Genomic DNA, 26,963 nt, shown 5'->3' on the forward strand with positions numbered 1-26,963 from the left:
TTAAATTGTTTGGCGGTGCAGGCCAATCCGACATACCCAACCCAAATTGACAGCTCAAATCACAACGATCTTTTACCGTGTTTTATTTAAATAATTTATAAATATAAACCGCAAAAAAATTTTTGTTGCAAAAAACTTTAATTTAAACACATAAATTCTAGCAAACTGTCACATGAGGACATGAAAAAAAATTAATAAGACACCAAAGAAAATTCACAATTCTATAATGAGTTATTTCTAAACTTTAATTAATTTAATTTATATAATGAAAAGATAAATAAAAAATATAAATCATTGGATTAAAAATAATATATTATAATGTTGGTAGACATAAAAAACCAAATACTAATTTACATAATGAAAAGATATCATTGGATAAAAATAACATATTATAATGATGATAGACATAAAAAATTAAATATTAATAAACACACATATTTAAAATATGAATAAAGAGAATGAAAAGACACATTTAAAGTAAACAATTAATGTAAAGCAAACAATTAATAAGGGGAAAAATGAAAATTCACATATAAAATCACATATTTATATATATATAATAGATAGTAGATAAAAACGTTATTATCATTTCATCAATACTTGCGCTTGAGCTGTTTCCACTATCCTACGGCTTCCCAACCAAACTATACTGTACCGTTTCGATTCCGATAATCAAGAAAGTATAAAATCCACGTAAAATTTATGCAAACTTGAAGCTCAAGTTGTCTTGAACTCGAATTCGAAGTTGTATTGTGAGCATTTAATAACAGCAAAATTTACCCAACATAAGAAGTGTATGTTGGTCTGTGTATCTTTCAGGACATTACAATATAAGCACAAACTTATGCATAAAGTTGATCACAGCTCCGTGCCTTCTCAAGAACGAGATCAATCACTGAGCCGAGCTCATCAGGAAGATTGGATCCCCCAACCGTACATCATCCGTCAGGTCTTGCAGAGCCTTAATATCATACATCAAATACATCTTTCCTCTATTTGGTGAGTTTTTGCTTGTTGTGAGCTATCATGGTTACATCGGGCGAAGCTTCTTCTTCTTCAAAACGCACTCGAACTCGTGCAAATTCGATCTTTTTGGAAGGATAAGAAACTTCACCTGAAGTACCACTTATGTATTGAATGTTTACAATGAATTCTTTTAATATCTTGGGTTTAATTTTTTTAAAAGATATTCATATTAAGTAAGTAAAAAAAAAACATTATTGTAACTAAAACACAGATCTACGACTTTAATTTTTTTATCATTGGTCCGATGCTTCGGGCGAAACCAATTCCCAAGGTGTGACGGGCGGTGTGTCTGCCCCGATTCGGTCAATAATGAGATTCTTGTTGATCCTCGATTTGGATGAATATCAAAAGTATGAACAGTGTTAATCTTAGAACTTGGTTTTCTAAAGTGGTTGGCCCTAACTAACGTGGACAAGTGTATAAACTTTTATGCACCTACAACACATTTGGACCGTAACTTTGTGCACATATCATGGTACCCTCGAGAGACTTGAAAACGTAACGGGAGCGTTAATGAACTGAATCGGTTCCAAAAATATTTGTTTTATATTTAAAACTATCAAATTCAAGCTGAAGTCAACCCAAATTATTGTGTCATAACGATCATTTTCGAATTTTTTCATTCCGAACTCAAAGTCGAGCTCTAATTCAAATCGAAATCATGTCAAAGATTTTAAACTGTCTGATTTTCGAATCGAGCTTAAAAAATTTAATCCAGTCTTTAAAATTGTATCTATATTTTACTCAATTCAATTCGTTTACATTCCTAAAATACAAAAACACAAAATCCTATTTTCATATAACATTAATAATTAATTAATTTTTTCTATATTGATGAAATTTGCAATCGTCATCATTCGTTGCGTACTTGACAAATCTTCGAACTAATGCTATAGTTTGTAAATTACGTTAGTCAAATAAACTGTACAAACAAACTTTGTCTAAAAAAATGTTGGTAGAAACATTTCGAAGAAAACCGAATCGAACCGAAGAAAAATGATTCGGATATCGAATTATATATTTGTAAAATCGAAAATCGAAAACTGAATCGAACCGAACCGAACCGACTGATGAACATCAAGAATATTCCCGGACTCGAATATACGAGTGGTAGTTGATTTGCAGTAAACGAAACCGCAGTTTTGGAGATTAAAATTAAAAACAAATAAATACTTGCGAAATTTTAAACAAAAAAAAAGCTTCGGCCTTGTTACTGTGTGTTTGTATGTGTAAAAGAGATCTCCTACAGCGATGCCTCATCGCAACATCTCCACTACTCAGTCTCATCCCCTCCCTCTGCTGGTAACGCTCAATTGCATCGAGGACGCTGCACTTGAACAGCAATGCTTGTCGGGAATCGCGCGCGTGGAGCACGTGCCTCTGAGCAGGCTGGCCGAGTCGCGGATCGAATCTGCGGCGGCTGTTCTTCTCCACTCGCTCGCGTTCCTCCCACGCGCTGCCCAGCGGCGGCTCCGCCCTTGGCAGTTGATTCTCTGCCTCGGTTCGACCGACCGCGCTGTTGATTCAGCCTTAGCTTCCGACCTTGGCTTGAGCCGGATGATCCACGTTGACGTGAGCCGTGCGGAGGAGGTGGCGGATACCGTGATGGCGCTTATGTTGGGACTCCTTAGGCGGACGCATCTGTTGTCGAGGCACGCGCTCTCGGCTTCGGGGTGGCTCGGCTCGGTGCAGCCACTTTGTCGTGGAATGCGCCGATGTCGTGGTCTGGTGTTGGGGATTGTTGGTAGATCTGCCTCTGCGACGTCTTTGGCTAATAGGAGCTTGGCGTTTAAGATGAGTGTGCTTTATTTTGATGTTCACGAGGTATGATGAATTACCTAATTTGTCTAAAACTATGAGTTTTTGGATCTTCGATAGTATTTGTGTTGGTACTTTGCATCCCTCTTTCGTATTTTTATTGCTGAACTATGCGGACTATAATTGTTTTCTTGTAGTTTTACTTAGTTCAATACAGATTTATCTGCATGGATTACAGCTAAGGGGTTCTGGAAACTGTTATATGCAGTTTATGCTTCTTCTACATCTTCTCCCTGTGTAGCATGGCCATTCACTGCTTTTGTTAAGCTACTGTTTCACTTTAAATTGCTGTAGTTAATTGGTGTTAGTAATTTGTAGTTTATAATCAATTGGATTACGTAATATGATGTTCTTGTTCACTCTACTTAGTTTTACATTAATTTTAGATACGTGCTTTTGTTTCTAATTTCACTGTGTTTTATGCTTAATCTGCATATCAGCAAAGTTGGTTACCAACAGGTGCATTAATATTTTGGAGGGCCAAAAGTTCGGTTTTTTATTAATGTGCTAACATTTACGTATAAAGTTCCGTATTATAAAATTATGTCTTGGTTCATTGACTTTAGCTATCTTGCCATATTCGGTCGGACATTCATACAGTTACATGTGTTTTATTCTTCTTATATCATCTTTTAACTAAAGTGTTTGTTTCTGGCATATATTTAGGACAATGGTAGAATGAGTAGGTCTTCATTGACATTCCCAGCTGCAGCCAGGAGAATGGATACTCTAAATGACTTGCTTGCTGCAAGTGATCTCATATCTCTGCACTGTGCTCTGACGAATGAAACAACTCAAATTATTAATGGAGATTGTTTGCAACACGTAAAGCCTGGTAAATTAATATTGCTTATGAGATTCTGTGGTCCTTGATTCTTGAACTCTGTCCCTTACAAGGATGATATTTCTATGGAAGGGGCATTTCTTGTGAATACTGGTAGCAGCCAGCTGCTGGATGATTGTGCTGTGAAACAACTGTTGATTGATGGCACGCTTGCTGGCTGTGCCCTGGATGGTGCTGAAGGGCCACAGTGGATGGAAGCATGGGTATGATGAATAGTGTTAGGTTATGAATGCCATAGAGAGTTTAGAGAGTGGTGAAATTGCATTTTTTCGTTGTGTGTGATTGCTTTTATTATGATCACTTATTTTTTTTTCTCTCAAAGGTTTTTTTATTGTTTTTGTTTGTATGTGAATCTTACCCGCCTCAAATGTAGCAGCAGCCCCTATGACTGAAAGCTTGTGTATTTCGATGTCTACAGTGCTACATATTGGGGTATATGTGTGGGGTCACATTTAAGATTTGGTATGAATATTCAAAAACCAAAGGGTGGTATGTAGGGTTTGATAGAGTGATGCATTATTGTATATAGGGTTTGATAGAGTAATGCATTATTGCATTTTTTAGTTTTGGTTCAAGTTACTAATATGGTTTCCGTAGTCATCTTTAGCATATTGTAACTGCCACCATGGAGAATGTAAGCTCTGATATCTCTCAGGATGATATCATATTTGCTTTCCTCTAGAACTTTACCCAAATGTTATACTATCACCAAATTTCAGGTGAGGGAAATGCCCAATGTTCTGATACTTCCTCGAAGTGCAGATTATAGTGAAGAAGTGTGGATGGAGATAAGAGAAAAGGCAATTTCCATTTTACAGAATTTTTTCATGGATAATGTCATCCCACAAAATGCTGTATCTGATGATGAGGAGGAATTGGAAAGTGCTGTGGGATTTGCAAATGAACACCATCATTTACTTGACAATGAAACTTCATTCCGAGGTTCTGTCTGTGATAGAGTGGTCGAAGATATTCAGTTAACAGCTGAAAGCTCCCAGAAAAAGGTTATTAATGAATCAAAAGAGGCATCATCCCATACCCAAGGTTCTGTTTTGTCTCAAAATACTTCCAATAGATCAGAAATAAAGCGAAGCAGATCGAGTAAGAAGGCTAAAAAGAGGCACGGGCGCCAAAAATCACAGCATAAAGCAGACGAATCTTTGACTTTTGAAAAAGCGAGTACTTCTTACAAAGAAGATGATGCTAATATGAGTGGCACAGATCAGGTGTTGAGCTCCAGTTCACGTTTTGCTTCTCCTGAGGATTCACGGAACAGGAAGACATCAATTGACTCAAAAGCAGAATCACCTCCAGAGCTTATCCTGACACCACACATAGAACTCAGTGAAAAGTCTGGTGAACTGCTGAAAGACGGTTATATCATTGCTTTACACGCCAAAGATCGTCCTGCGCTTCATATCTCTAGGCTAAGAGTTCAAGGTGGTGGTTGGTTCCTTGACACGTTGCCAAATGTGACAAAAAGAGATCCTGCTGCACAGTTCCTTGTTGAATTCAGAAGCAAGGTATTTAGATTGGGATTTTCATATTTTTTTGGCTTGATATATCTGCTTTCAGTGGCTGTTGATGTAAACAGCCAAAAGGTACAAAACAGAGTGAATGAGAATGGTATGCAAGAAAGCTAAATATTTTCTCTTTGATAACCATACTCTGCAGGATTCAGTTGGTTTTAGATCATTTGCAGCTGGAGGAAAACTTTTACAGGTATTGCAATTGAATTGTAAATATGTTATCACACACTTCTCAAGCGTCTAAGAATGATGGAAATGGTAGGATTGACGACGTATGTAGGATCTGTGAAAATAAACTAATCAACTTCCATTGGTATGTAAAAGCATAAAAATTAATTCAATTGGCTATGCTTGACTTTTGTAATCGTATAAATGGGTATGCCCAAGTTTTCTTTTCGAATAATGTATGGTTCTTGACATGACATTTAGGAAATATTTGGAACTTCTGTTATCTGAATACTCACTTTGATTTTGTAGATCAATAGAAGGATGGAATTTGTATTTGCTAGCCACAACTTCGATGTTTGGGAGAGTTGGAGAATTGAAGGTTCTCTGGAAGATTGTAAGTTGGTGAACTGCAGAAATCCTCTGGTAAGTTCTCATTTTGACAATGCTGTATTATTAATTCGTGAATTGCTGCTACATAAATCCTGATTCTACGTAGCCATAATGACAAGCAGTGCCACAATATGTAACTTCATAGCCCTGACGCTAAATTTTCTTTTTACTTTAAAGAAAATTTTGTGGGGGGATAAAATTATCTTTGTTGTCTACTACATACCTGGATTAAATTTACCGCAAACAATCCCAAGCTTTCATGAAGAGTAATAATGATACATTTTTTATATTTTACTTGTCACACTTTCCATGAAATACGTTGTAATGACGGTGATATGCAGGCCATGTTGGATGTGCGTGTTGAAATTGTTGCATCCATAGGCGAAGATGGTGTCACCCGCTGGCTTGACTAGGCGTTTGGAGTTGGAACGATCAGTTTTAACAATTTCATTACAATTTGATTGAGGTTTGTTTGTAATATGTCTAAGGATATCTTATCATTTGTAAAGCATTCAATGCTTGTGCTGAAATCTAAATGCAATTTTATGAGAGATGCACCTGTTTTGAGTCGAAAAGGCATGTTGATCAATTTCAATGATATCAAATTCAAAAAAAAAAAAAAAAATCAACTCTTGGGTGTTGGCCTTTCCTCTTAGGTTTTTTTGACAAACATTTATCTAGGTTTTTAAACCACCAATCCGGTGAAATTTTTCCTTTGACCAAAGACTTCCGGTGCATATTTTGGGTCTCTCTCCCTCGAGTAAAAGCATGAAGACCGAATTTAAACAACCTATTATATCCTTATTATTTAGTTATTGGATCGTACAAACTAAAATTTTAGTTGATTATTTTAGAGAGGAACACAATTTTCTATGTTTGAACAAAAGAAAAATTGTGGGATGATCATATGTATAATTTGAATTAAATTGTTAAAAATTTCCCCTTAATAAAGTAAAATTCATTAGTAGGATAATGATCTTTGTGCACGATTATATTAAATTCTTGGTAAAGATGTTGTTTTCATTAAATTTATCAATTATTTAAGTAATTTAACATCTTTTAACTGTAATTCACTCATATTTGGGAAAAAAATGCCAGTACTTGGTTTAAAAGGATCGTCAAAATTCGTTTTTCTTAATATAATTGATTCTATGTTATTATTATTCTGCTACGTATATATTATTTTATTAAAAAAATGTCAACTTTTAATCCATTTAACTGAATTAAAACTATAATATAATAATTTATACTCGATAATTCATAGCAAACACTCGTCACAAGTCATAGGGTGGCATTTGCGCGCACTTCGTTATACGTATATCTGTCGATAACCACTGCGTCTGGAAATGATCTCGCCGCCGACCGTTCAGTCCTCCGCACCGGCGGAGCTTCTCGCCACCACGACATCGTCTTCGTAGTAAATCCTCGAGGTATCTCGTAATTTATTATGCACGTGTTATTGCTCGATCATATTTTTACTGGCTTAAAAATGGATGTTGGCGTAAACACAATGTTTTGAACACAATGATTCGAATAACTGAATCTGAGACAGGAGCTAATGGAAGGACGGGCAAGGAGTAGAAAAAGCTGTTGGTTTCGCCTTGGTTCTGAGTGCAATGTGAGAAATGTTTTTGTTCAAACTATTATTAAAATACCGACTTATTTTAACTAGTGATTTGCTTCATGATAAGCTTAATATGGAGACTGTAATCATGATTTCAATTTGAATTTCACCTTGTTATAGTGATATTTGTTGACATAATTTGTAATTATGGAAGTTGTAGTTTGTATGTTTTTAGGCTGGAATGTACCAGCCTACCAAGCTACGTGGTATTGCACAATCATCACGTGTCTTTGTATTGTGTCTATCGATTGAGTTGTCTTCGCCGGTGATGCCATTTCTATCCTATGTAATGATCGATGCCGGTGTTGTCTTTCTTTTCTGCTTAAGTTTCTTCTTCTGTTGACATTGAACTCTACTGGTTGGCTTGTATCTGGCAGAAAGCCTATCCCTTCTAATGAGTAACCTCTTTCCGGTTGGCTTTGCCCTAAACTTTCAATTGATGAATTTGATAAAATTTTGTGGCCCTTCTTTCTATCTCTGTATCACGGCATACAAAATTAATGTTGTCTTGTTTGCTGTTTTTATTTAGACATAAGCGTAGCTTAGTTATTCATGTGGGGGCAGTCTAGCTTTACTCGTGTGCTTCAAATTTAAATGGAGTAACTGTTTGAATGTTTTTCCTTCTTATGGTCAGATATGTGAATCTTTGACTGCTGGGCCGTGCCATGCGATAGACATTACAAGGGCGGTGAGAAATACTTACTATCTATTGTATGTGTGCACTTATAATTATCAATTATTTGAGTTGCAATAATTGCTGTTGGAGGTGATAGAACTCTTCACGAGGTATATTTTATTTATTTCAGTATGACCATTTTGTAGCATATTTTGACGTAAATATAATTGTTTCCGTCCTAATAATATGTGAATGGGTGGTTTCTCTTGCCTGGATATGGGCTTTTGACACCCCGCAATTTTTCTCTATTTAACTCTTTTAACATCATATCTCATGAACCATCACGTATTCATTGCAAGGGCTCTAAAAGTGGATTCTAATATGAGTATAACAAAGTATGACCCGGTTGATGTGATAATTGTAGGTTGTAAAAGGCTTTTTCTAGGGAGGTAAACCTGTTACTAATAATGATTCGACTGCTGTCCACACCACTGCTCTTGGTGTAACTGATGGCTCGTGTGTTTAAATTAAAATGTTTAGAGTTTATTTTGGAGTTTATTCAGTGAGTTCATCTCTCTAGACATGAGCATTGGAATATAAGTTTTATCTGCTTCCATCGGCCGAATTGCTAAAGTTATATGTTGTCTGCTAGCGCTTTGCCAGATTTCTGGTCTTGTCAACATTGTAATAGGTTGCAGCTCCGCCACATTATGTGCCCTTTTGTTCTCCTCTATTGACTAATTTTTCAGGGATGAGATCTCACATTGATGTTGGATTTATCAGGGGAGAAAGCGGCGAACCACATTATTTCATAAATGTCGCCAATGCTCATTTGTAAGGATGATAATTTATGTGCATCTATTATGGAGTGGAATATACTATGGTTATGTACTGAAAAACCCATCTTGATTTTCTTTCTTTTACTTCTAATCTTGTAGGAGTGCCAAGGCTGGTCATTATGCATCACGACTATCGGAAATCTTTGTTACGTTATCAGAGCTTTGCAAGCTTTTTTTGGTCATCATAACCAAGACCTTAGAATTAAGGTTGTTTATCTCGAAATTTTATTTTCCCTGTGCAATACCTTTGCCTTGCGGTATTCTTGTGTTAATACAGGCTAACTTTTTGTTAATTTCATCAAGGTTGATGATGGTGATTGGGAAGTATACTCCCAAGTAACCGCTCTTTGCATTGGAAATGCCAAATGCGGTGGCATGAAGATTTCCCCAAATGCCGACTCCTCTAGCAGGACTTTTGAGGTGAATTGTTGACATAATTCATTTATCTACATATATAGCTTTTTGTGGCAAAAAGTTTACTTTTGCATACATGTCCAGATGGTCATTCTGTTGGGAATTAAACTATCAAAGATCAAACTAATTTGAGAGAAAAAATAAATCTATTCAATTCATAGATTTAATTTACAGAAAGAAATAAAAACTCTCAGATCCTTACAGCACTCTCAAGGCTCTCCTCTACTTGGGATTAGGATTCCTCAACTGGGAATGAGATAATTTGAACAACGAGCTTAAGCCTCTATTTATAGAGGATATTCTGCACATGTTAATGGGTGTGAATGGAAGATGGCAGCCATTGGAGAATCAACAATAGCTGCACTTACCGTTGAAGAAGTGGACCTTCTAGATGGTGGCTGGAGATTTCCAATTTGAGTTCTTCAATTCTCCCCCTCCAGCCATATCCAAAACAAGCATTCCAGCTATGTCTCTGCATAGCTCTAACTTTTCTCGAGTTACCACTTTTGTCAACATATCTGCTGGATTCTCCTTCGTATGAATCTTAACTAGTCTCAACAGTTGTCGATCCATAACTTCACGTATCCAATGATATCGAATATCAATATGCTTTGTACGGGAATGGTACATGGAGTTCTTGCTTAAGTCGAGAGCACTTTGACTGTCACAATGTACCTTGTACTCTTTCTGCTTGATTCCAAGTTCTTGAAGATATCGCTTTAGCCACAACATTTCTTTCCCAGCTTCAGCGACAGCAATATACTCTGCTTCTGTTGTGGATAAAGCAACACACTTCTGCAGTCGTGACTGCCATGAGACAGCTCCCTCCGCGAAAGTGTAGATATATCCTGAAGTAGATTTGCTACTATCAATATCTCCGGCCATATCTGCATCCGTATAGCCCTCCAATATTGGATCAGCTCCCCCGTAACAAAGACATAATTTAGTAGTACCCTTTAGATACCTGAGAATCCACTTTACTGCCTCCCAATGCTGCTTCCCAGGGTTGGAGAGAAAACGACTCACCTTTCCCACTGCATGAGCAATATCTGGCCTTGTGCATACCATTGTATACATCAAACTTCCAACAGCTGAAGAATATGGTATTGATGACATTTCCCCGATCTCTTTCTTTGATAAAGGACATGCACTCTTGCTCATCTTGAAATGATTGGCAAGTGGAATGCTGATTGGTTTTGCGTTGTTCATGTTGAACCTCTTGAGCACACATTTGTTTCTTAGTGCCTTCTTCCCTTTTGGAAGTTCTACGATCTCATAAGTGTGATTCTTCTGCAGAGATTCCATCTCATCTTGCATTGTTGACAACCATGTTTCTTTGTCCTTATGAGATAGTGCTTCTTGGAAACTCTCTGGTTCTCCATCTTCAATAAGCAGAAGGTACTCGGATTCCGTATATCTTCTAGATGGAATCCGTCCTCGTTCAGACCTACGAACTTCTGGAATAGTCTGAGAAGATTCACCATCATCTGGGCCTTGTGATGGTCCTGGAACATCTGGTGTAGTGTGTTGTGGCTCCCCCTGCTCAACACCCTCTTCTTCCTCAGCGTCTGCTTCTGGCATGTATTCTGTCACTATATCGAACGGGTTTAGTGCTGCATCTGAATTTAGAGCATCAACATTTGACTTCTGAGACATTGTAGGTTTTTCAATGTCTTCTATTGTCTGGCTTTCATGGAACACAATGTCCCTGCTTCTGATCACCTTTTTCTCCTTTGGATCCCATAGTCTGTATCCAAATTCTTTATCTCCATAGCCAATGAAAATGCATGGAGTGGTCCTTGCATCAAGCTTTTGTCTGAGCTCCTTGGATACATGTGCGTACGCCAAACATCCAAATACTCTTAAGTGTGAGTATGATGGATCCTTTCCAGACCACAGTTTCTCCGGAACTTCAAAATTCAGTGGTACTGATGGTGATCTGTTGATCAGGTAACAGGCGGCTCTGACTGCTTCTCTCCAGAATGACTTTGGCAGTTTAGCCATACTGAGCATACTCCGAACACGTTCCATGATTGTTCAGTTCATTCTTTCGGCTACACCGTTGTGTTGAGGGGTGCGAGGAACCGTCTTCTCATGTCGAATGCCGTATGTTTTGCAATACGCATCGAACACCTTGGCAGTGTATTCGCCTCCATTATCTGACCGGAGACACTTCAATTTCTTCCCAGACTCACGTTCTACCATGACATGAAACATTTTGAAGTATTCGAATACCTGGTCCTTCATTTTCAGGAAATAGACCCACACCTTTCGAGAAGCATCATCAATGAACGTCAGAAAATATTTATTTCCGCCTAGTGATTCATCCTCCAGGGGACCGCAAACGTCAGAGTGTACCAGACTGAGCAACTCTGATCTTCTCGTTGAATAGGAACTGAATGAGACTCTGTGGTGCTTACCAAATAGACAATGATTGCAAGGATCTGGCGCAGCATCTTTGTCAACGATGATAAGCTCTTTCTTTATTAGGGTAGACAACCCTTTCTCACTCATATGGCCGAGTCTCTGGTGCCACAAATTTTGAGAACCCTCCTTCTCAGCTACGTTGAGGGTGTCTGCACATATCTTCATGTGAGTCTTGTACAGTGTGCCACAAATGTGTCCTCGAGCGACTATCAAAGCACCCTTTGACATCTTCTATGTGCCATTGCTGAAATGATTATCATAGCCCTGGTTGTCAAGGGCTATTCCAGAAAGAAGATTGAGCCGAAGATCTGGCACATGTCGGACATCCTTCAAAGTGATTGTACTTCCAACACTTGTCTTTATTTGGATATCTCCAATTCCTACAATCCCAGAGGAACTGGAATTTCCCATCTTCACTGCTCCAAAGTCACCAGCTTTGTATGTCATGAAGTATTCCTTGTGCGGAGTCACGTGGTAGGAAGCTGCAGTATCTACCACCCATTCTGTGTCTTCTATTGAAACGAGAAGGCATGTCTCATTATGGGTCGAACAAAACGCTACATCTCCAGGAATAATGACTAGCGTTTCTCCACCCTTGTTCTTCGACTAGGAACTGCTCTCGCCTTGGTCCTCTAGCCATTTGTAGCAATTCTTCTTCATATGACCCTCTATTCCACAGTGATGACATTTATACGAAGGTTTTCTGCCATCGGTGGATCTGCCTCTGCTCTTGCTTCTGCCTCTCCATTTGCCTTTACCCCTTTGTTGTTTCTCTTGTTGTCCTCCTCGGGGCTCTGTGACAAGGGCATGAGTCTGGTCTGTGCCCATATCCTTTCTCCTGGCCTCCTCGTTGAACAGGGCATCCTTAACCATGGACATGGTAAGTTTGCCATCTAGAGCCAAGTTGCTGAGAGAAACTACAAGTGTTTCCCAGCTATCAGGAAGTGAACTGAGAAGTAGGAGTGTCTGCATATCATCTCCAAGCGGCATCTCTACAGACGATAATTGATTTACCAGACTCTGGTACTCACTGGTATGCTCGGCAACAGAAGTTCCACGTTTGAACTTCATATTGACTAACCGCCTCATCAACAGGGCTTTATTCCGAGCGGTCTTGGCCTGGTACATGTCCTCCAGCTTCTTCCATAGAGCATATGCGTCTGTCTCCTGTGCAACATGGTGGAAGACACTATAACTGCATAAGCTATTCAATGGTACACATTTGTCAGTGAATAATGTATCTTCAAGAACAAGAAGGTACCCATCTCTCACATGAAAGCTATAATTTTTCCATTCCTCTATATTCTATACTCATTAGTCACTGTCGTGGGCTTCGAAGATTAGTGTTCTGTATCTAATAAATTTATAGTTCAGGCGAGTAAATGAGGTTTTAAGCTGTGAAGAAATGATTGAACTTGTTACTAAGATGAAACACAACTATTTTTAATGACCGACTTAAGTGGCAGTTTCAAAGTTCCCAACTTGTGAAATTAAGCTTTCTTGAAGCTTGCATGTTAACTTCTCCATTCATCTTGATTTATTTACGTTGGTCATAGGCTCATAGCAACAAAAAAAAAAAGCTTCTCTTGGTAGATTTCTTCCGGGCTTTACATGACCTGATATTCTAACTTTCTTTGCTTATTCTATTTTTCAGAGCATGTTGAATTGAAGTCCAGCAAATAGTACCAAGTGGCAACATTTTTGTCCAGTCGGATGTGGGAATATTTAGGCTTCCTTCCAAGGAAATTTAACATTTTACCTGGCGCTATTGAAATGATACGCTACCTTCTTCCTCACGACTAAACTCAACATGAGTGAGGAAACCTGCCCCTTTTTGTAACACAACAATTAATACAAGCTTCCTATTGCCCGCCGCATTGCTGTTCTCCAGAATCAGCATCACAAGAAAGAAGATGAGGTGCCGGCTTATTTACGCACGAAATCAACATAAGAAAAGAAAAAAGGAGCCCTTTTTGCAAATTCATGCTTTGACTTAGATTTAAGATGATGTTTGGCGGCTGTCAAGTTTAATGGGGTTCGAACTTGTGAAATAAAGTTTGAACTTTTTGCAGTGTTTCATTTTCTTTTTGACATTATTCTGTCGATGTATATTCTCCTCTGAGTTGCTTCTCATCCTTGTATGTATTATGAATTGCAAGGTGGGCTCGCCTCATCTCTTAGTCTGCTTTCTTGTTAACCAGAATATAATATCGTTTTTCAAGACCTAATTTTATATTGAATACTTTTAAATTCCTCGTATTTTTTGTTTGCTTCTGCTACTGGTAGCAGGAGTGCCAAGTCTCCCGTCTAATTGGCCCGCTCGCTTTTATGGCCAATATTTGTAGAAGCTGCTGTTGATACCTCTGCATTTTTCTACATTTTTTTTTCGATGGCCACTTTACTTTCATTCAAACCCGTACTTATCTGTCCCTCTCCAACCATACATTCTAACCATCTGATTTTTAGTCCTGATTATTGCCAAAAAGTGTACAAATTCCGATGCTGTGCAAAAAACACAACGAATCAAGATTCTGAACCTGAAAACTTGCTGCTCAAAATCGCCTGGTATGGCTCTGAATTTCTTGGTATAGCTGCTTCCTTCCTTCGTTCTCCAACGAGAACCGAGGATGCAGGAGGAGGCCGTGTCTCAGAGCTTTTTGTTGATGGGTTTGGAAAGATTGATCGGGCTGTGGTTGTGGCAGCCATCAAAGAGGACTTTCAAAGATCATACTTTGTCACTGGTAAATTACTGCTATTTATGAATTAATTGCTTTTCAATGTGTCTCCGTCTCTAAATGGCAAATAAGCCTAGTAAAAAGTGAAATTGCAAATTACCCATTGAACATAAAAGCTGCAGATTAATGTTTAATTTATCTTGGTGGATTACTTCCAAAAGTGCAAATTTAACTTAGACAGGAAAGTTATCCGCTGATGTAAGACACGCGTCTATACTATAGCCGAAGGAACATGCCCTTGAGTTTAAAACTATTGGATCATGTGAGCCCTACATATTTCATAGAGATATATATATTTATATGGGGATGAATTTGATCCCATGTAGCATATAACACTTCACAGGGATAATCCTCGACTGTAGGTTTCACAACAGTGCATTTATCAATTTTTCCCTCAAGAAAGTTTGTCATTTTGACGTGTATCACTTATTGACAAGGCAAAGTGTTTGTGCTTTAGAAAATTAAACATAAACTTAATTTATTTTTTTTCATTTTGATGGAATGGCCTGGTGACAAAGTTTAATCCCTCCTAGCACGCTGTTAAAAGTATGCAGTTCATCGTGTTTGGGACCTTGGGGTTGGAAAATGCTCGGCTTCTTCATGGGGTGTGTTTTGACATCACCTGAGATATGGACATTCTTTTATCCATTCTTGAAGGTGACGAATGAGTCATGAAAAAAACTAATCTTGCTCTGTTATGCTTCAGGAAATCTGGCACTTGATGCTTATGAAGAGGATTGTGAATTTGCTGATCCAGCCGGTTCCTTTCGAGGGCTAAGTCGATTCAAAAGAAACTGTACCAATTTTGGTTATCTCCTCGAAAAGTCAAATATGAAACTCATGAAATGGGAGGATTTTGAGGTCAGATCAACAACCAAACAACAGCTGAACTTGTCCCCATACTTCCCTTTTAAGTTCCTGTTGTCACGCAACTTTGTAATTTGGCACTTTATACATCGTCCTTGAGATGCCGTGTATATAGAAAGCTGGTGGATTTTGAGGTTTCTAATGTGCTTTTTCCTGCTTATGAACAGGAGAAAGGAATTGGGCACTGGCGGTTTATTTGTGTCATGTCATTTCCTTGGAAGCCCATTCTTTCAGGTGTATATTCAACTCACAACTCATGTAGGCAGAGAATTTTGAGTCTGTTATTCAAGTAAATTACACGTAACACCCCTTAGTTTTTTCCTAATCATAAATGCTACCTCTGAGCTATCATGAACTGTGAAATCCAAATCTAATGTTTCTGCCACCTACACTTTCCTCCTTATTTCACATGCCATTAGGAAAGGAAAACGATGACGGAAAACCGCATGCAGGTGTTCTTCGAACACTTCCATTAGTTGTCTTTAAATTCAGTTGAAGTGCAGGTGTAGCTTTCATAATTTTTGAAAATTTATAGGCACTTGTGATCATGCCAAATTGATGGGGAATGTGTTCAGTTTGTCCTTGTTTTCAGGATTTAAAAAAGCTGTAATTTTACTGAATAAGTTAATAGTTATATTTCAATGCAGCTACTGGTTATACAGAGTATTACTTTGATGAAAAATCTGGAAAAATATGCAGGTATGCAAACATGGATACATGTGTGTGTGAATTCAAGTTTTTATTTTATTTTTTCAAAAACCATGAATTCAAGATTGCAACTAGCTACTAGTCTTTGCCGAGTCTTGAATTCTGCATCCAGCTTGTACATAACTAACATCCTGCTTGGATCTTTTCAGGCATGTGGAACATTGGAATGTACCCAAAATGACTCTTTTGAAGCAAATCTTAAAGCCTAGCAGGGGATTATTTAGCAGTAAATCTAGCAAGTAGCGTGAGATAATGGCATGATTTAATACTATTCACCTTTTCATCATCTTTTAAGGTAAATATTTAACCTTTAAACGCAACCAAGTTCGTTTACTGTGAAACAAAAATTCAATAGAAGCATATAAAGTTAGGATGAACTTGGGTATCACACATAACTTGTATCTCAACCTTGAGGTGTCTCCTATCATCAAAAGGAGTGAGTCACCCTTGTACTCTAGCATACATTGTAAAGAATATGAAAAATATACGGTAGGTCAATGTGACAAAAAAACAAATATTCAAACGTTTAAACTCTAAACTAAGAGAGAATAAATTGAAAATTTTCTGGAATGATTAAAAATATGATATGTGTTGTAAAGTTGAAATTTTTGTCTATTGGTTTACTAAGTTTTCAAATTTTGATTATGATACACTAACTTAAAATTTTTCGATTATTTTGGTGCAATTGCTTATGTGGCACCGAAAATTGCTGATTTGATGTAAAAATTGCTCATGTATATGATGTCACGTTATCCGTTGGACCAAAATAACCGAAAATGGAAAGATAGTGTATCAAAATCGAAATTCGAGACTTAATAGACGCAAACCTAATTGGGAAAAAATCGTTTTCCCTAAACTTACTACCTCTATTATATTGTTGCAGATTTTCAAATTTCAATTGTTTCGCCTTCTGCACATTCATGAACATCAACTGCCACTGTCCCTTCTTTTTGTGTTGAAAGCACTGTGCAACAGTTTCTCCTTGGAGGCTGCAAATTAAAATAAAAATTGAGAACAGTACAATTAAAGTAAACAAGAGAATCCAACTTAGTGTATTTTGCTCTGAAGTTGGCATTTACCTTGTCCCATAGATTAGGATCAGGCTTCTTATAAACTTCAACTCTATAAATACTAGAAGGATCATAATCCATCTTCCAACCACAGCTTCTCTCTGAATTCGACAGGACGTATTCGCTAGCCGTCTGGTTTGTTGCATTGTTAAACACAGCATTCGACAGCACGTAAACAGATGGCCTTTCACAAGAATTCGTTCCTAAAGGTCTAGTGTTGAATATCAAACCAGCACCATCGCCTCCTCGGTACCAGTCCAGAAAGGTTCTTGTAGGCATTTCCATGTCGATAGCCCGAATAAGACCCCGATAGATGTGGGAGGTGTAGCCCCATGAGTTCGAAATCGTCCAGTTACGAGCTTTATCATAGCATATGGACTGCTGCATGAGCGCAGCTGAGTCCAGTCTCATAGGCATCCTAAGTCGTTTAAGGGCGTGTGCCTGGTCCACATTTGGGAATATCGGGTCCATTACATCGAGGTGGTGGAGTGTAAGTAATGGTGCTACTGGGTGCGCAGATAATAGTCCCATTGGATTGCCATATATGTCCAGCTGCAATAGGGTTAGCATTTCATATAAATTATTTCATTCTTAATATATTTAACATTTTTCTAGCTTATCTTGATAAACTATATGCATCACACCCCTACAATAAGGACAGTTATAATCTCTACCATGGGAAAAATGAAAAGAGCTCGACACATATTACGTTAAATTAATAGCCATTTAAAATATATAAATAAAGCACCAACATAAATCTGGAATGTCTAAATAACCTTTTTTATGACGATAGAACTTTAAGCTGCTATCATTCGGTGCATACTAAGTAAAGCTCAGGATTGAAAAGTGGTCTGCAAATCACGCTAGTTAGATAAACCACACTAGACAAACATTTTGCAATAGAGCTCGTCCAAAAAATGTTGGTAGGGGAATCAAAGTCATGACCACTCATATGTAATTAATTTGCCACACATAACGGCACAAAATAAGAAATTTTATGAATATAATTTGCACACACGAAAATGGAACAAAATAAGGAGATAAGTGAAACTAAACACAAAACTAAGAAATTATTCCATCGAAGGTACTCCCGCTGGATCCAGGAATAGCGACATATACTTAATGTCCTGTCCAAGTCAAGAAATATTAAAGGGATGCAGGAATATATTTGCATACGAATAATATCTAGTCCAATTTTTTTAACGTGATCGACAAATCCTATTTCTTTGAACACGAGAAAATATGAAAGACATACCCATATATATTAGCTAGAATAAAAATTTTATGTTAACTGAATCCGAAGCAGATGAAATCTAATCAAACCTGGTGAAATCCAACTTCCTTGGTGAGAGGAACCCCAAGTTCAGACATGCAAGCGTGGATCCGATCATCTGAGCCGTACATCGTGGGATATCTCTGCATGCATCTATCTTGCATTTTTTCAAGTTCTTTAGCCAATGGATAACTTATGGCAAACCCTCCCCCTCCATAAGCCATATGATATGAAAAATGTAAGTTTTGCGTATGACTTTCCGTGGTACTACCAATATAATAAAACTTGGTATGATCATATTTGGACAAAACCCTAACAAGATTATCAGCCACGAAAAACGTATCGTCGTCTCCCAAAACGATCCATCTCACGTCATCCAACTTCAACCTAACAATCTCCGACACTATACGTGATATTCTTAAAGCAGAACGGTCACCACCCACGTGGTTATACGGGAATTCTGAAGTATTACTGGATATTTTCACTTGAGGGAGGGACTCGTCATGGTCGACCGGCTGATCCAGCCATGCAAAACCTCGCATCTCGTCCGGCCTCCACCATATTTTGATGTACTCTTTCCTCCTGTCCCATAGTTTAGAAGATGCTCCGATACCAAAAACAACGTGTTTGAGTCGGGTTCTCTCTTGAAAACTAGGGTTTTGAAGTGCAACTTCTGTAAAGTTTTTTGAAAGGGAATCAGAAATTTTTTGAGAATCTACAGTTCTGATTAAAGGCTCGTTGTTATTGTAGTCTCTTAAACAAAGGGGGATGAAATTTGAAGCTCTGAAGATGAACAAAGAAAAGGAGAAGACGATGAAGTTGGCTAGCATCAATAATACAATTATCCATCTTGAAAATTTTTGTTGTTTTGATGACATTGTTGCAGTATCCTATTAACTGCTTTCAGGTTAATTTACTTGCACAATCAATCAGTGGCGAAGATTAAAATATCTCCATAAATAAAAACCAATATAATGAAGATAGTCATGATATANCAAATAAAACTAAAGAATTTGAAAATCCAGATATTATTGACTTTCCTTTTATTACAAAAGTTCTATTGGTCTTTTTTTTTTAAATACATGTGTCACAATCTTTGGAACCCTAATCACTAATTTTTTTTAGTAAAGATATTAATTTAAAAGTAAATACGTTGGGGGTAACTGTAAATAATTGATAGTTTAGGGACGAAAGACAAATTTATCCTTTTTTCTTATATATTGTTTTTGCTTTGCCCTGTACCCAGGCAAAGTACACAGGTGTTCTTTAGATTGTTTTTCATTTCCTTTAATTTTTTTTTATATAGTTTTTCTCTTATTTAAAGTCCACAGAAGCTGGTTGAGGTGTTAAATCTGGAAAGCTGGTCATAAGCATTCTGCTTCGTGGTGTTTTTTTTTCTGTGCTGTAATTTGATTCAGCTTTTTTCAGTAAGATTTACTGATTTTAGTGTAATACGTAAATTTGTAAATTCTTACTTGTCCCCGATTTTGCTTTGTTTTTCTTATTGCTTATTTGGAGTGTGATTCATGTTAAAGTGTTGGGACTTGGACTTTGCTTCGGTGAAGATTTTGATTACTAAGTGACTGTAGAAAATTCTGCCGCACATTACAGTATGGCTGCGGTGAGAATTTCTCGGCTGAGACCTTTATGTTCTTCTGCAAAAGCTAATTGTGGTATTCATATTAAACCGTGTGTTGCATATACAAGTAAAAGTTATCTGGAATCTGGGCATGTGCAGAATCTTGAGAGCAATAGTTCTAGAATATTGTTTTCGAACTCTGCTATTCATGCTCGGTGTTCGAGAGGGGGTTACTTTGATTCATGTTATACGAACAAGCTATTGGGGAGTTTGGTTTTTCGAGGTAGTTTTTCATTTGTATGGATCAGCCCTTTCGTTAGTAATAGGCTGTTTTCCGCATCTACCGAGGGTAAAGGTAGCATAACTCGTGACTCAAATGTTATTGCTGATTCTGGTGCAAGTGGGAGTGGTGTGACTGATGGTGGTGTTGGACAGGACGGTTGGATTGGTAAAGCAAATGACATCTGGCAATCGGCTGGTGAAGCTATGAAATATAGTGGGGAAAAGGCAAAAGAAGTGTCAGATGAAGCTGCTTCTCATGTTCAAAAAATTTTTGATACCTATCCTTATCTTAGAGATGTTATTGTACCTGTAGGCGGAACTTTGGTCGGAACTTTACTGGCGTGGTCATTGTTGCCTAGTATCTTGAGGCGATTTCACAGATACTCCATGCAAAATCCAGTTGCTTTGTTGGCTAGGAGCTCGCTGTGGGGTTCTGTCCCTTATGAGAAAAGCTTTTGGAGTGCTATGGAGGACCCAGTTCGATATTTTATTACGTTCCTGGCATTTTTGCAAATGTTAGTGTATCTATATTTGGCTTGATGTTCTTTTAAGCATGTAGGAAAAATGGATTTAATCTTCGATTCTTCTGCAGTGGTGAAATGGTAGCTCCAACGGTTATTTCTTCAGAGTACATCGTGCCTGCTTGGAGGGGTGCTTTTATTGTTTCACTTGTCTGGTTCCTGCATCGGTGGAAAACAAATGTTATTACTCGAGCTTTGGCAGCTAAGAGCATGGAACATGTCGATAGGGATAAGTTGTTAACTCTGGACAAAATATCATCTGTTGGACTACTTGTTGTTGGGTTGATGGCTTTAGCAGAGGCATGTGGAGTTGCTGTGCAGTCTGTTATGACTGTAGGAGGCATAGGAGGTGAGTCTTTGTTAGTGATAATGGTTCGTGATAGAAATGATACGGAGTATATTTCAAGGAATTACTTTTTTTATGAGTTGTGAAAATAAAATGTCCATGAATCATGCACCATCCTTTTGTGTATTTAAATTTTATTGTTTTCGACTTTGTTAATGACTGTTAACAAAATTGAGATGAATTTGCTATGATATGGAATCTTGACAACGAGAATCATATCAGAATATCAGAATAACTATGACTTGTCTCCAGTTTACATGTAGTCAAGAGGTATTATTCATTTAAAAGAGTACCTTGTAGAAAATCCTTGGCTCAGAAGTGATTCAATTTTCCAGATTGAGATCATCGCAATTACTACAATTTTATCAATAAGACCACCGGCCGGATGGTTCCATTAGTCCTTTACTTTCTTCTGTTCTTCCATTCTCCATATTATATTTCTCTTTGGGAGGGGTTCTTGTGGTGAGTTCTTCCTGCAATTAGTTGTACTCCACAAATCATATATGTTCTTTAATAGTTCAAATCTGATTGTTCGTTCTGGACACAATTGGATGGAGATTTTACAGAAAACTCTATTTAGTTAATTATTAATTGGGTGGCAACCTATCTTACCCTGAGTCGATCATTATGTATACTCTAATTGGACTGTCAATTGATAGTTTTGCAAGATTGATTTCAAGGATGTCTTATCCAGTTATCCTTCAATTGTACATTTATATCTATTAATAAAATTTTGTTTCTTATCAAAAAATTAAATTCAAATCTGACTGCACCATCTTGTATACATTATCAGGAGTGGCAACTGCCTTTGCTGCAAGGGACATACTTGGGAATGTTCTCAGCGGTCTTTCCGTGCAGATATCACGACCATTTTCGATTGGAGACACAATCAAAGTACGTAAAATATTTTCGCCGTCTTACAAAATATACGGGTTTCTGGCGTACAGGTTCACATCTTGGTTCGAAAATTTTTATTAATATCTCCCCTTATGCTTAATGCAATGGCTCTTTGGAGTTCCAAGAATGAGCTAAAAGTTCCTGGTGACATTTTATCTTGCAATAAGTCTTTGGCATTTCTTTTTCTTTAGTTTGACAAGAGATAAAATGAATTTCATGCTTGTTTTCTAAAGCACCTATCTACCAAACTGCTTCAAGTTTTGTAAACCCGAGTTTTTGAGACAAAGATGCAATAAATGATTCTAGTGAATCTGCACAATTTCTTTTGCGTGTAAAATAATGGAGTTGTGTGCAGTTGCACGATCATTTCAATCATTTATTATGATGATAAGAAGTTAAGATTTCATTTTATCCCTGATATTTTATTCTTGGGTGGGGAGAGGAGAGTTGATAGTAGGAATTAAACAAAGTACACGAGATACTGTTGGATCTACAGACTAGAATTTCGTAGATGAATCACTGAGCTGCTACAAAATCATTACAGACAATAATGAAGGAGCTGCTACAAAATCATTACAGATAATATTATGCATATTCTGCAAAAGTTTTTTTATAGGCATTAATATATTTCATCATATGCTGTGTACTATGGTTGTCATATCAATCACTCAATCCTAATATATGATGCGAACAAAGAGTGTGGTCTTTCAATAAATATGTGATCGCATTTTGATTTTTTTTCCATGTTCTGCTTGATATAATATATGAATCATATCAATACGTTTTCTCAATTCGAGCTTGGTAGTCTCCAGAAAGAAATGAATAAGTAATATTTTCATTCCATTCTCCAAGTGAGATTTCAACGAATTATTTATCATATGTGGTAAAATAGAACCTCCTGCCTTCAAGGTGAAAATAAAAACAAAATACTATAAAAGGGAATAGTTTTTCTTCTTTTCACATTTTTAGAACAAATGCAGGCTATCCATAACCTTCCCTGGTGGTTGAAACTTGAGAGCTGTGGAGGAAGTGAATTAAATACTTTGTATCTAGTGGCTCACCTTCTCGAGTCCACAGGCACCTTATTGATCTAGTTTCAGTTGCATTCTACAGATCGGATAGTCTGTCGTCTTTTTCAATCTCCCTTTCATCCCTTTGCACTTTGTTTTGCAGGCTGGATCTGTGGAAGGTCAAGTGGTAGATATGGGTCTCACTACTACATCATTGCTGACTGCAGAAAAGTTTCCAGTTATTGTCCCGAATTCTCTGTTTTCCAGTCAGGTATGCATATTTATTTCATTTTCACTTGTTGAATTACTTTGTGTTTTTTTAGATATTTCTTTAGTTAAAATAACGACCACCAAAGATTATCCTTGCAGTCATCCGGCTTGTCTCTACATCAACAAGTTTATTGTTGATTTATCGATCCAGCTGTGGATAATGAATTGTTATATCACATTCTTGAAAATATCATGATTATAATTTATATTATTGTCAGCTTCCCGGGCATCTCATGTTTAACACTTTGTATTAGCATGCATTTATCAATCATTTCCAGATTTACGTTTGCGAACTGTAAAAATAATAGGTCAATATAGCAAGTGCAAGGTCAATGGTGGAGTTCGAGATTTTTCAGTTCAGGAAAGGTTAACTAGTTCCTTGTGCCAATTATAGGTAATTGTGAATAAATCACGGGCCAAATGGCGAACCATGAGCACAAAGATTCCGTTACAAATTGATGACATAGACAAGATTTCCCAGATATCAGAAGATATAAAAAGCATGCTTCGATCAAATTCAAATGTGTTCTTGGAGAAGGAGGCACCATATTGTTTCTTGTCTTGTATTGAGAGATCATATGCTGTTTTGACCTTTGGATGCAATCTAAAAAATGTGGTATGTCCTTTTTTCTTGGTCATTTCAAATATTTTATGATCTGCAAACAAGTTAATTGGACGAAGAAGCATTCATAACCACATGATTGAACAAGATTTTATCTATTTTTATCTGTTCTTGGTAAATCTATACTTTTAGAGTTGTTCTAAAAGCCTTTTACAGTGATTATCGTTTTCGAATTATTATATTTATAAAATTGAAAACACTGGTAGATTTTTCTGGTACAACCCAACGGGGAATACTTATTATGCTTTTTCTGATCTTCGTGATCATGGGATTTGGTCATTATGTAACTTTATGTTTAAAGCAGTTCTTTTGATGAACAGCGATACTATGATGTCATTGACTCTAGATACATGTCCCTCTAATAGTTTTTCATTCAAGTTGGTTGAATTCTCCCATTCTCTGTATCTTTTTAATTTTAACAACATTGGTCAAGTTGGTCGAATCCCCCATCTCTTAATCTTTTAAATTTTAATCTAAATTTCTTATTTAAATCGACTATGATTGACATCGCATAATGATCAACATTGTTCTTCCATTTCTCTTGATGCCCTTTCGTACAGACATTCCAAGATCTTGCATAATGTGTTAGTTTTATATATAACTCGGTTTAGCTGATTACAAGGTCCTCACGGTGTTGATGGCTGTAGGGCCATGAGGCGGAGCAGGATATTCTTCTTCAGGCTGTCCGAATAATTCAACAACACGATGCTGCATTAGGCAGAACTCAGGAAAACACTCTACATTGACACACCAATGTTGCATCCTCTACCAATTTGTGTGTATAAGAATCAAATGTTATTTCACAAGCACCATTTTGGATTCCTTGGTGACGTTTCTCACCCTTTAAAACATTTGGAATTTTTACACTTCCGTGATTTCTGCAAGTTTCTTTTGGGAGTGAACGGAGTTATTTTGCCATCGACGTGTTTGACCTTCCTTGTTCCTTGTGTATAATCCAATGGTTGTGTATTGACATGATGTACTGAAAGCGTTTCAATCCATCAAAACTACGGGGAACAAAATACAGAGCAACTCATAATCGTAAGATTAAGGACGTGCAAAAGTCGGTTTGGTTTTGATCAATTTCGGTTAAATATAAATTTGTTAGTAAATATTCGAATATTCTTTTTAAAATACCTAAAAATAAAAGATTTGATAATTAGATAAAACTAACAATTTAAAATAAAATATGTCTTTTGTGATACGGTTTCACGAATCTTTATCTGGGAGACGGGTCAATTCTACCGATATTCACAATAAAAAGTAATATTCTTAACACAAAACGACGAGCTTAAACTACATGAGGCGACTGTCAGAATTAATAAATGTCTTAAAAGTCAATAATCTTACCATTCTAACAAACTCATGTTGCATTATCGAGTCTGGGCAGACCAAGTAAAACGCGTCTATTCAAAGAACTATCGAATCTAAAGGCAAATTCCTCGCCGATTTAGAAATCAATTTTGGATGTGCACGACCTGAAATTTTGGGGGACTTGGTTGCCTAACACGCATATATATATGTATACAAAATTACTTGAATCGTATTAAATAATGATTGGAGCTGAAGATAACCAAAAGATGTACCAAGCTATCTCATAAGAGTTCATATCTAAAATGAATTATAATATATCTTTATCAATAATTTAAGATCAATACAAAATAAATGAAACTCACAATCACAAAACTTAATTTGAAGCTTTTCTTTATAGATCTAAAAAAATATTTAACGTCTAAAAAAATAAATTATACTCCAATGAACTCAAGCTCGAGCTAAAAATAATTCATTTCATTTGTCATGCTTTAGCTTTCAGCTTCAAGTCAACTCGATAAAATTCGAGTTCGAGCTTGAATTCGAAAGCATGAGGATTACTCTGTTCGGATCAACTCTGCATCCCAAACCTTCACTCACCAGCCGAGTGGGCCTGGGGCTGCAAAGAAAGAAAGATGAGAACACTGAACATCCTCCACCATAAAGGCTTAAAAAACAAAAACACCACGTAAGACTCAACGCATTTCATGGGATCATAAATCCCAAACTCATTCCATTAAAACCTTACATAAGAGTTCGTACATTTCTCGTCACACCACAATTACAACAACGTACCACAAATCACAACCACATATTGAACTAGAAAACAAGACACTCCTTAACTACACATATTTGTATACAAGGAAGATTTTATACCTTCCGTTTTACCTTACCCATCTGGTCTTTTTCGATGTTGCTCCCAGCCCTTGGTCAATGGCGTCACCACTCCCCACCAATCCTAAGGTTAGAAATCAATGCGTCGCGCCCAGTTAAAACAATTTGGAAGAACCTGTCCACCTCCTTTGCAAGGTGATCAAGCCCTTGTGAGAAAATTTCTACCGATTTTTTTAAATCCAGGGTCGACTCTTTCAATACTCCAGTTTCAATGGGTGGGTCTACCCCATCTTCTTCCAGAATAGGGTACAACTTCTTTGCTCTCATATCAACAGCTTCAAGTTCTTTCAATATGGTGAAACTTTTGCTGGAATATATGCTTCTTATCTCCGTATTAACAAATGCCTGAATTGCCATAAACTCACCCGCCCACAAGCAAGACTCCGGAACCGGAAGGTCTATCAACTTTTTAGGAGAACCGGAGAATGCAGCTGCAAAACTGCTGCAAATGAAGAGGGTCACAACCTTCACTCCATACATAGCTCGCATTAAGACCTTTCCCTTTGAAGAGTTTTTAACCTTCGGTTCATCTAGCATTTGGATCAGACAGTCCATTACCGAAAAACAGTTATCAAGTCTTGGATTCTTTGAACCAATATGCTTGCTCCATCCGTCGAGCGATGATCGAGCCCGAACAAACTGATTAGATGAAGCACTGCTCAAATTATGCAAAACACACTGGAGATAAAGGTCACCTTGTTTCAGTCGAGCGACTTCGGAGCTGAAAGAAATGCATATATCTAATAACTTCACACTATTGTCCAAGTAAACATCAATCCACTTATCCTCCCAATCAGAGACGGGGAGCTCAAGTGCTGTAATAAGAGTTTTTATGTCGGTATGAATTTCACACAAGGCTACCATTGCAGAAATCATCCATGAT

The 26,963-nt window shown here is 37.3% G+C and overlaps 5 protein-coding genes across 12 annotated transcripts; 3 read left to right on the forward strand and 2 right to left on the reverse strand.

The window, feature by feature from the left end:
• The first annotated feature begins 2,210 nt into the window (after window positions 1-2,210).
• Window positions 2,211-6,326, forward strand: LOC140984647 (C-terminal binding protein AN-like). Its single transcript, XM_073452196.1, has 7 exons — window positions 2,211-2,850; window positions 3,511-3,679; window positions 3,761-3,891; window positions 4,408-5,211; window positions 5,363-5,410; window positions 5,695-5,808; window positions 6,117-6,326. The coding sequence occupies exons 1-7, from the start codon at window positions 2,278-2,280 to the stop codon at window positions 6,186-6,188; spliced, it is 1,911 nt and encodes a 636-aa protein (XP_073308297.1). The 5' UTR covers window positions 2,211-2,277; the 3' UTR covers window positions 6,189-6,326.
• A 1,885-nt stretch (window positions 6,327-8,211) lies between these two features.
• Window positions 8,212-17,381, forward strand: LOC140984510 (uncharacterized). 8 transcript variants are annotated; one of them, XR_012176626.1, is made up of 9 exons: window positions 8,226-8,849; window positions 8,954-9,061; window positions 9,158-9,274; window positions 13,350-14,436; window positions 15,137-15,291; window positions 15,465-15,531; window positions 15,945-15,996; window positions 16,155-16,300; window positions 17,190-17,375. XR_012176626.1 is itself a non-coding variant. In XM_073451981.1 (8 exons), the coding sequence occupies exons 4-7, from the start codon at window positions 14,085-14,087 to the stop codon at window positions 15,970-15,972; spliced, it is 657 nt and encodes a 218-aa protein (XP_073308082.1). In that variant the 5' UTR covers window positions 8,212-8,849; window positions 8,954-9,061; window positions 9,158-9,274; window positions 13,350-14,084; the 3' UTR covers window positions 15,973-15,996; window positions 16,155-16,393. The 8 variants fall into 8 exon arrangements, 4 of the variants coding, with proteins under 4 accessions (XP_073308082.1, XP_073308083.1, XP_073308084.1 ...); XR_012176627.1 differs by lacking the exon at window positions 17,190-17,375 and adding an exon at window positions 16,889-17,015; XM_073451981.1 differs by lacking the exon at window positions 17,190-17,375 and having other exon boundaries at window positions 8,212-8,849; window positions 15,465-15,586; window positions 16,155-16,393.
• LOC140983940 (uncharacterized) lies at window positions 16,893-19,178 on the reverse strand. Its single transcript, XM_073451094.1, has 3 exons — window positions 18,399-19,178; window positions 17,085-17,627; window positions 16,893-16,994 (listed from the first exon to the last, which is right to left on the reverse strand). Exons 1-3 carry the CDS (start codon window positions 19,176-19,178, stop codon window positions 16,893-16,895), a joined length of 1,425 nt encoding a protein of 474 aa, XP_073307195.1.
• A 403-nt stretch (window positions 19,179-19,581) lies between these two features.
• On the forward strand, window positions 19,582-24,742 carry LOC140984690 (mechanosensitive ion channel protein 1, mitochondrial-like). The gene is made up of 7 exons (XM_073452236.1): window positions 19,582-19,775; window positions 19,884-20,724; window positions 20,802-21,079; window positions 21,870-21,970; window positions 23,147-23,254; window positions 23,648-23,869; window positions 24,523-24,742. The coding sequence occupies exons 2-7, from the start codon at window positions 19,961-19,963 to the stop codon at window positions 24,619-24,621; spliced, it is 1,572 nt and encodes a 523-aa protein (XP_073308337.1). The 5' UTR covers window positions 19,582-19,775; window positions 19,884-19,960; the 3' UTR covers window positions 24,622-24,742.
• Window positions 24,743-25,889: 1,147 nt separating this feature from the next.
• LOC140985130 (protein BPS1, chloroplastic-like) lies at window positions 25,890-26,957 on the reverse strand. The gene has a single exon (XM_073452886.1). The coding sequence runs from the start codon at window positions 26,954-26,956 to the stop codon at window positions 26,126-26,128; it is 831 nt and encodes a 276-aa protein (XP_073308987.1). The 5' UTR covers window position 26,957; the 3' UTR covers window positions 25,890-26,125.
• Window positions 26,958-26,963: the final 6 nt, after the last annotated feature.

The sequence above is a fragment of the Primulina huaijiensis genome, chromosome 9 (assembly GCF_012295235.1).
Source record: "Primulina huaijiensis isolate GDHJ02 chromosome 9, ASM1229523v2, whole genome shotgun sequence".
Lineage (NCBI taxonomy): Eukaryota > Viridiplantae > Streptophyta > Magnoliopsida > Lamiales > Gesneriaceae > Primulina > Primulina huaijiensis.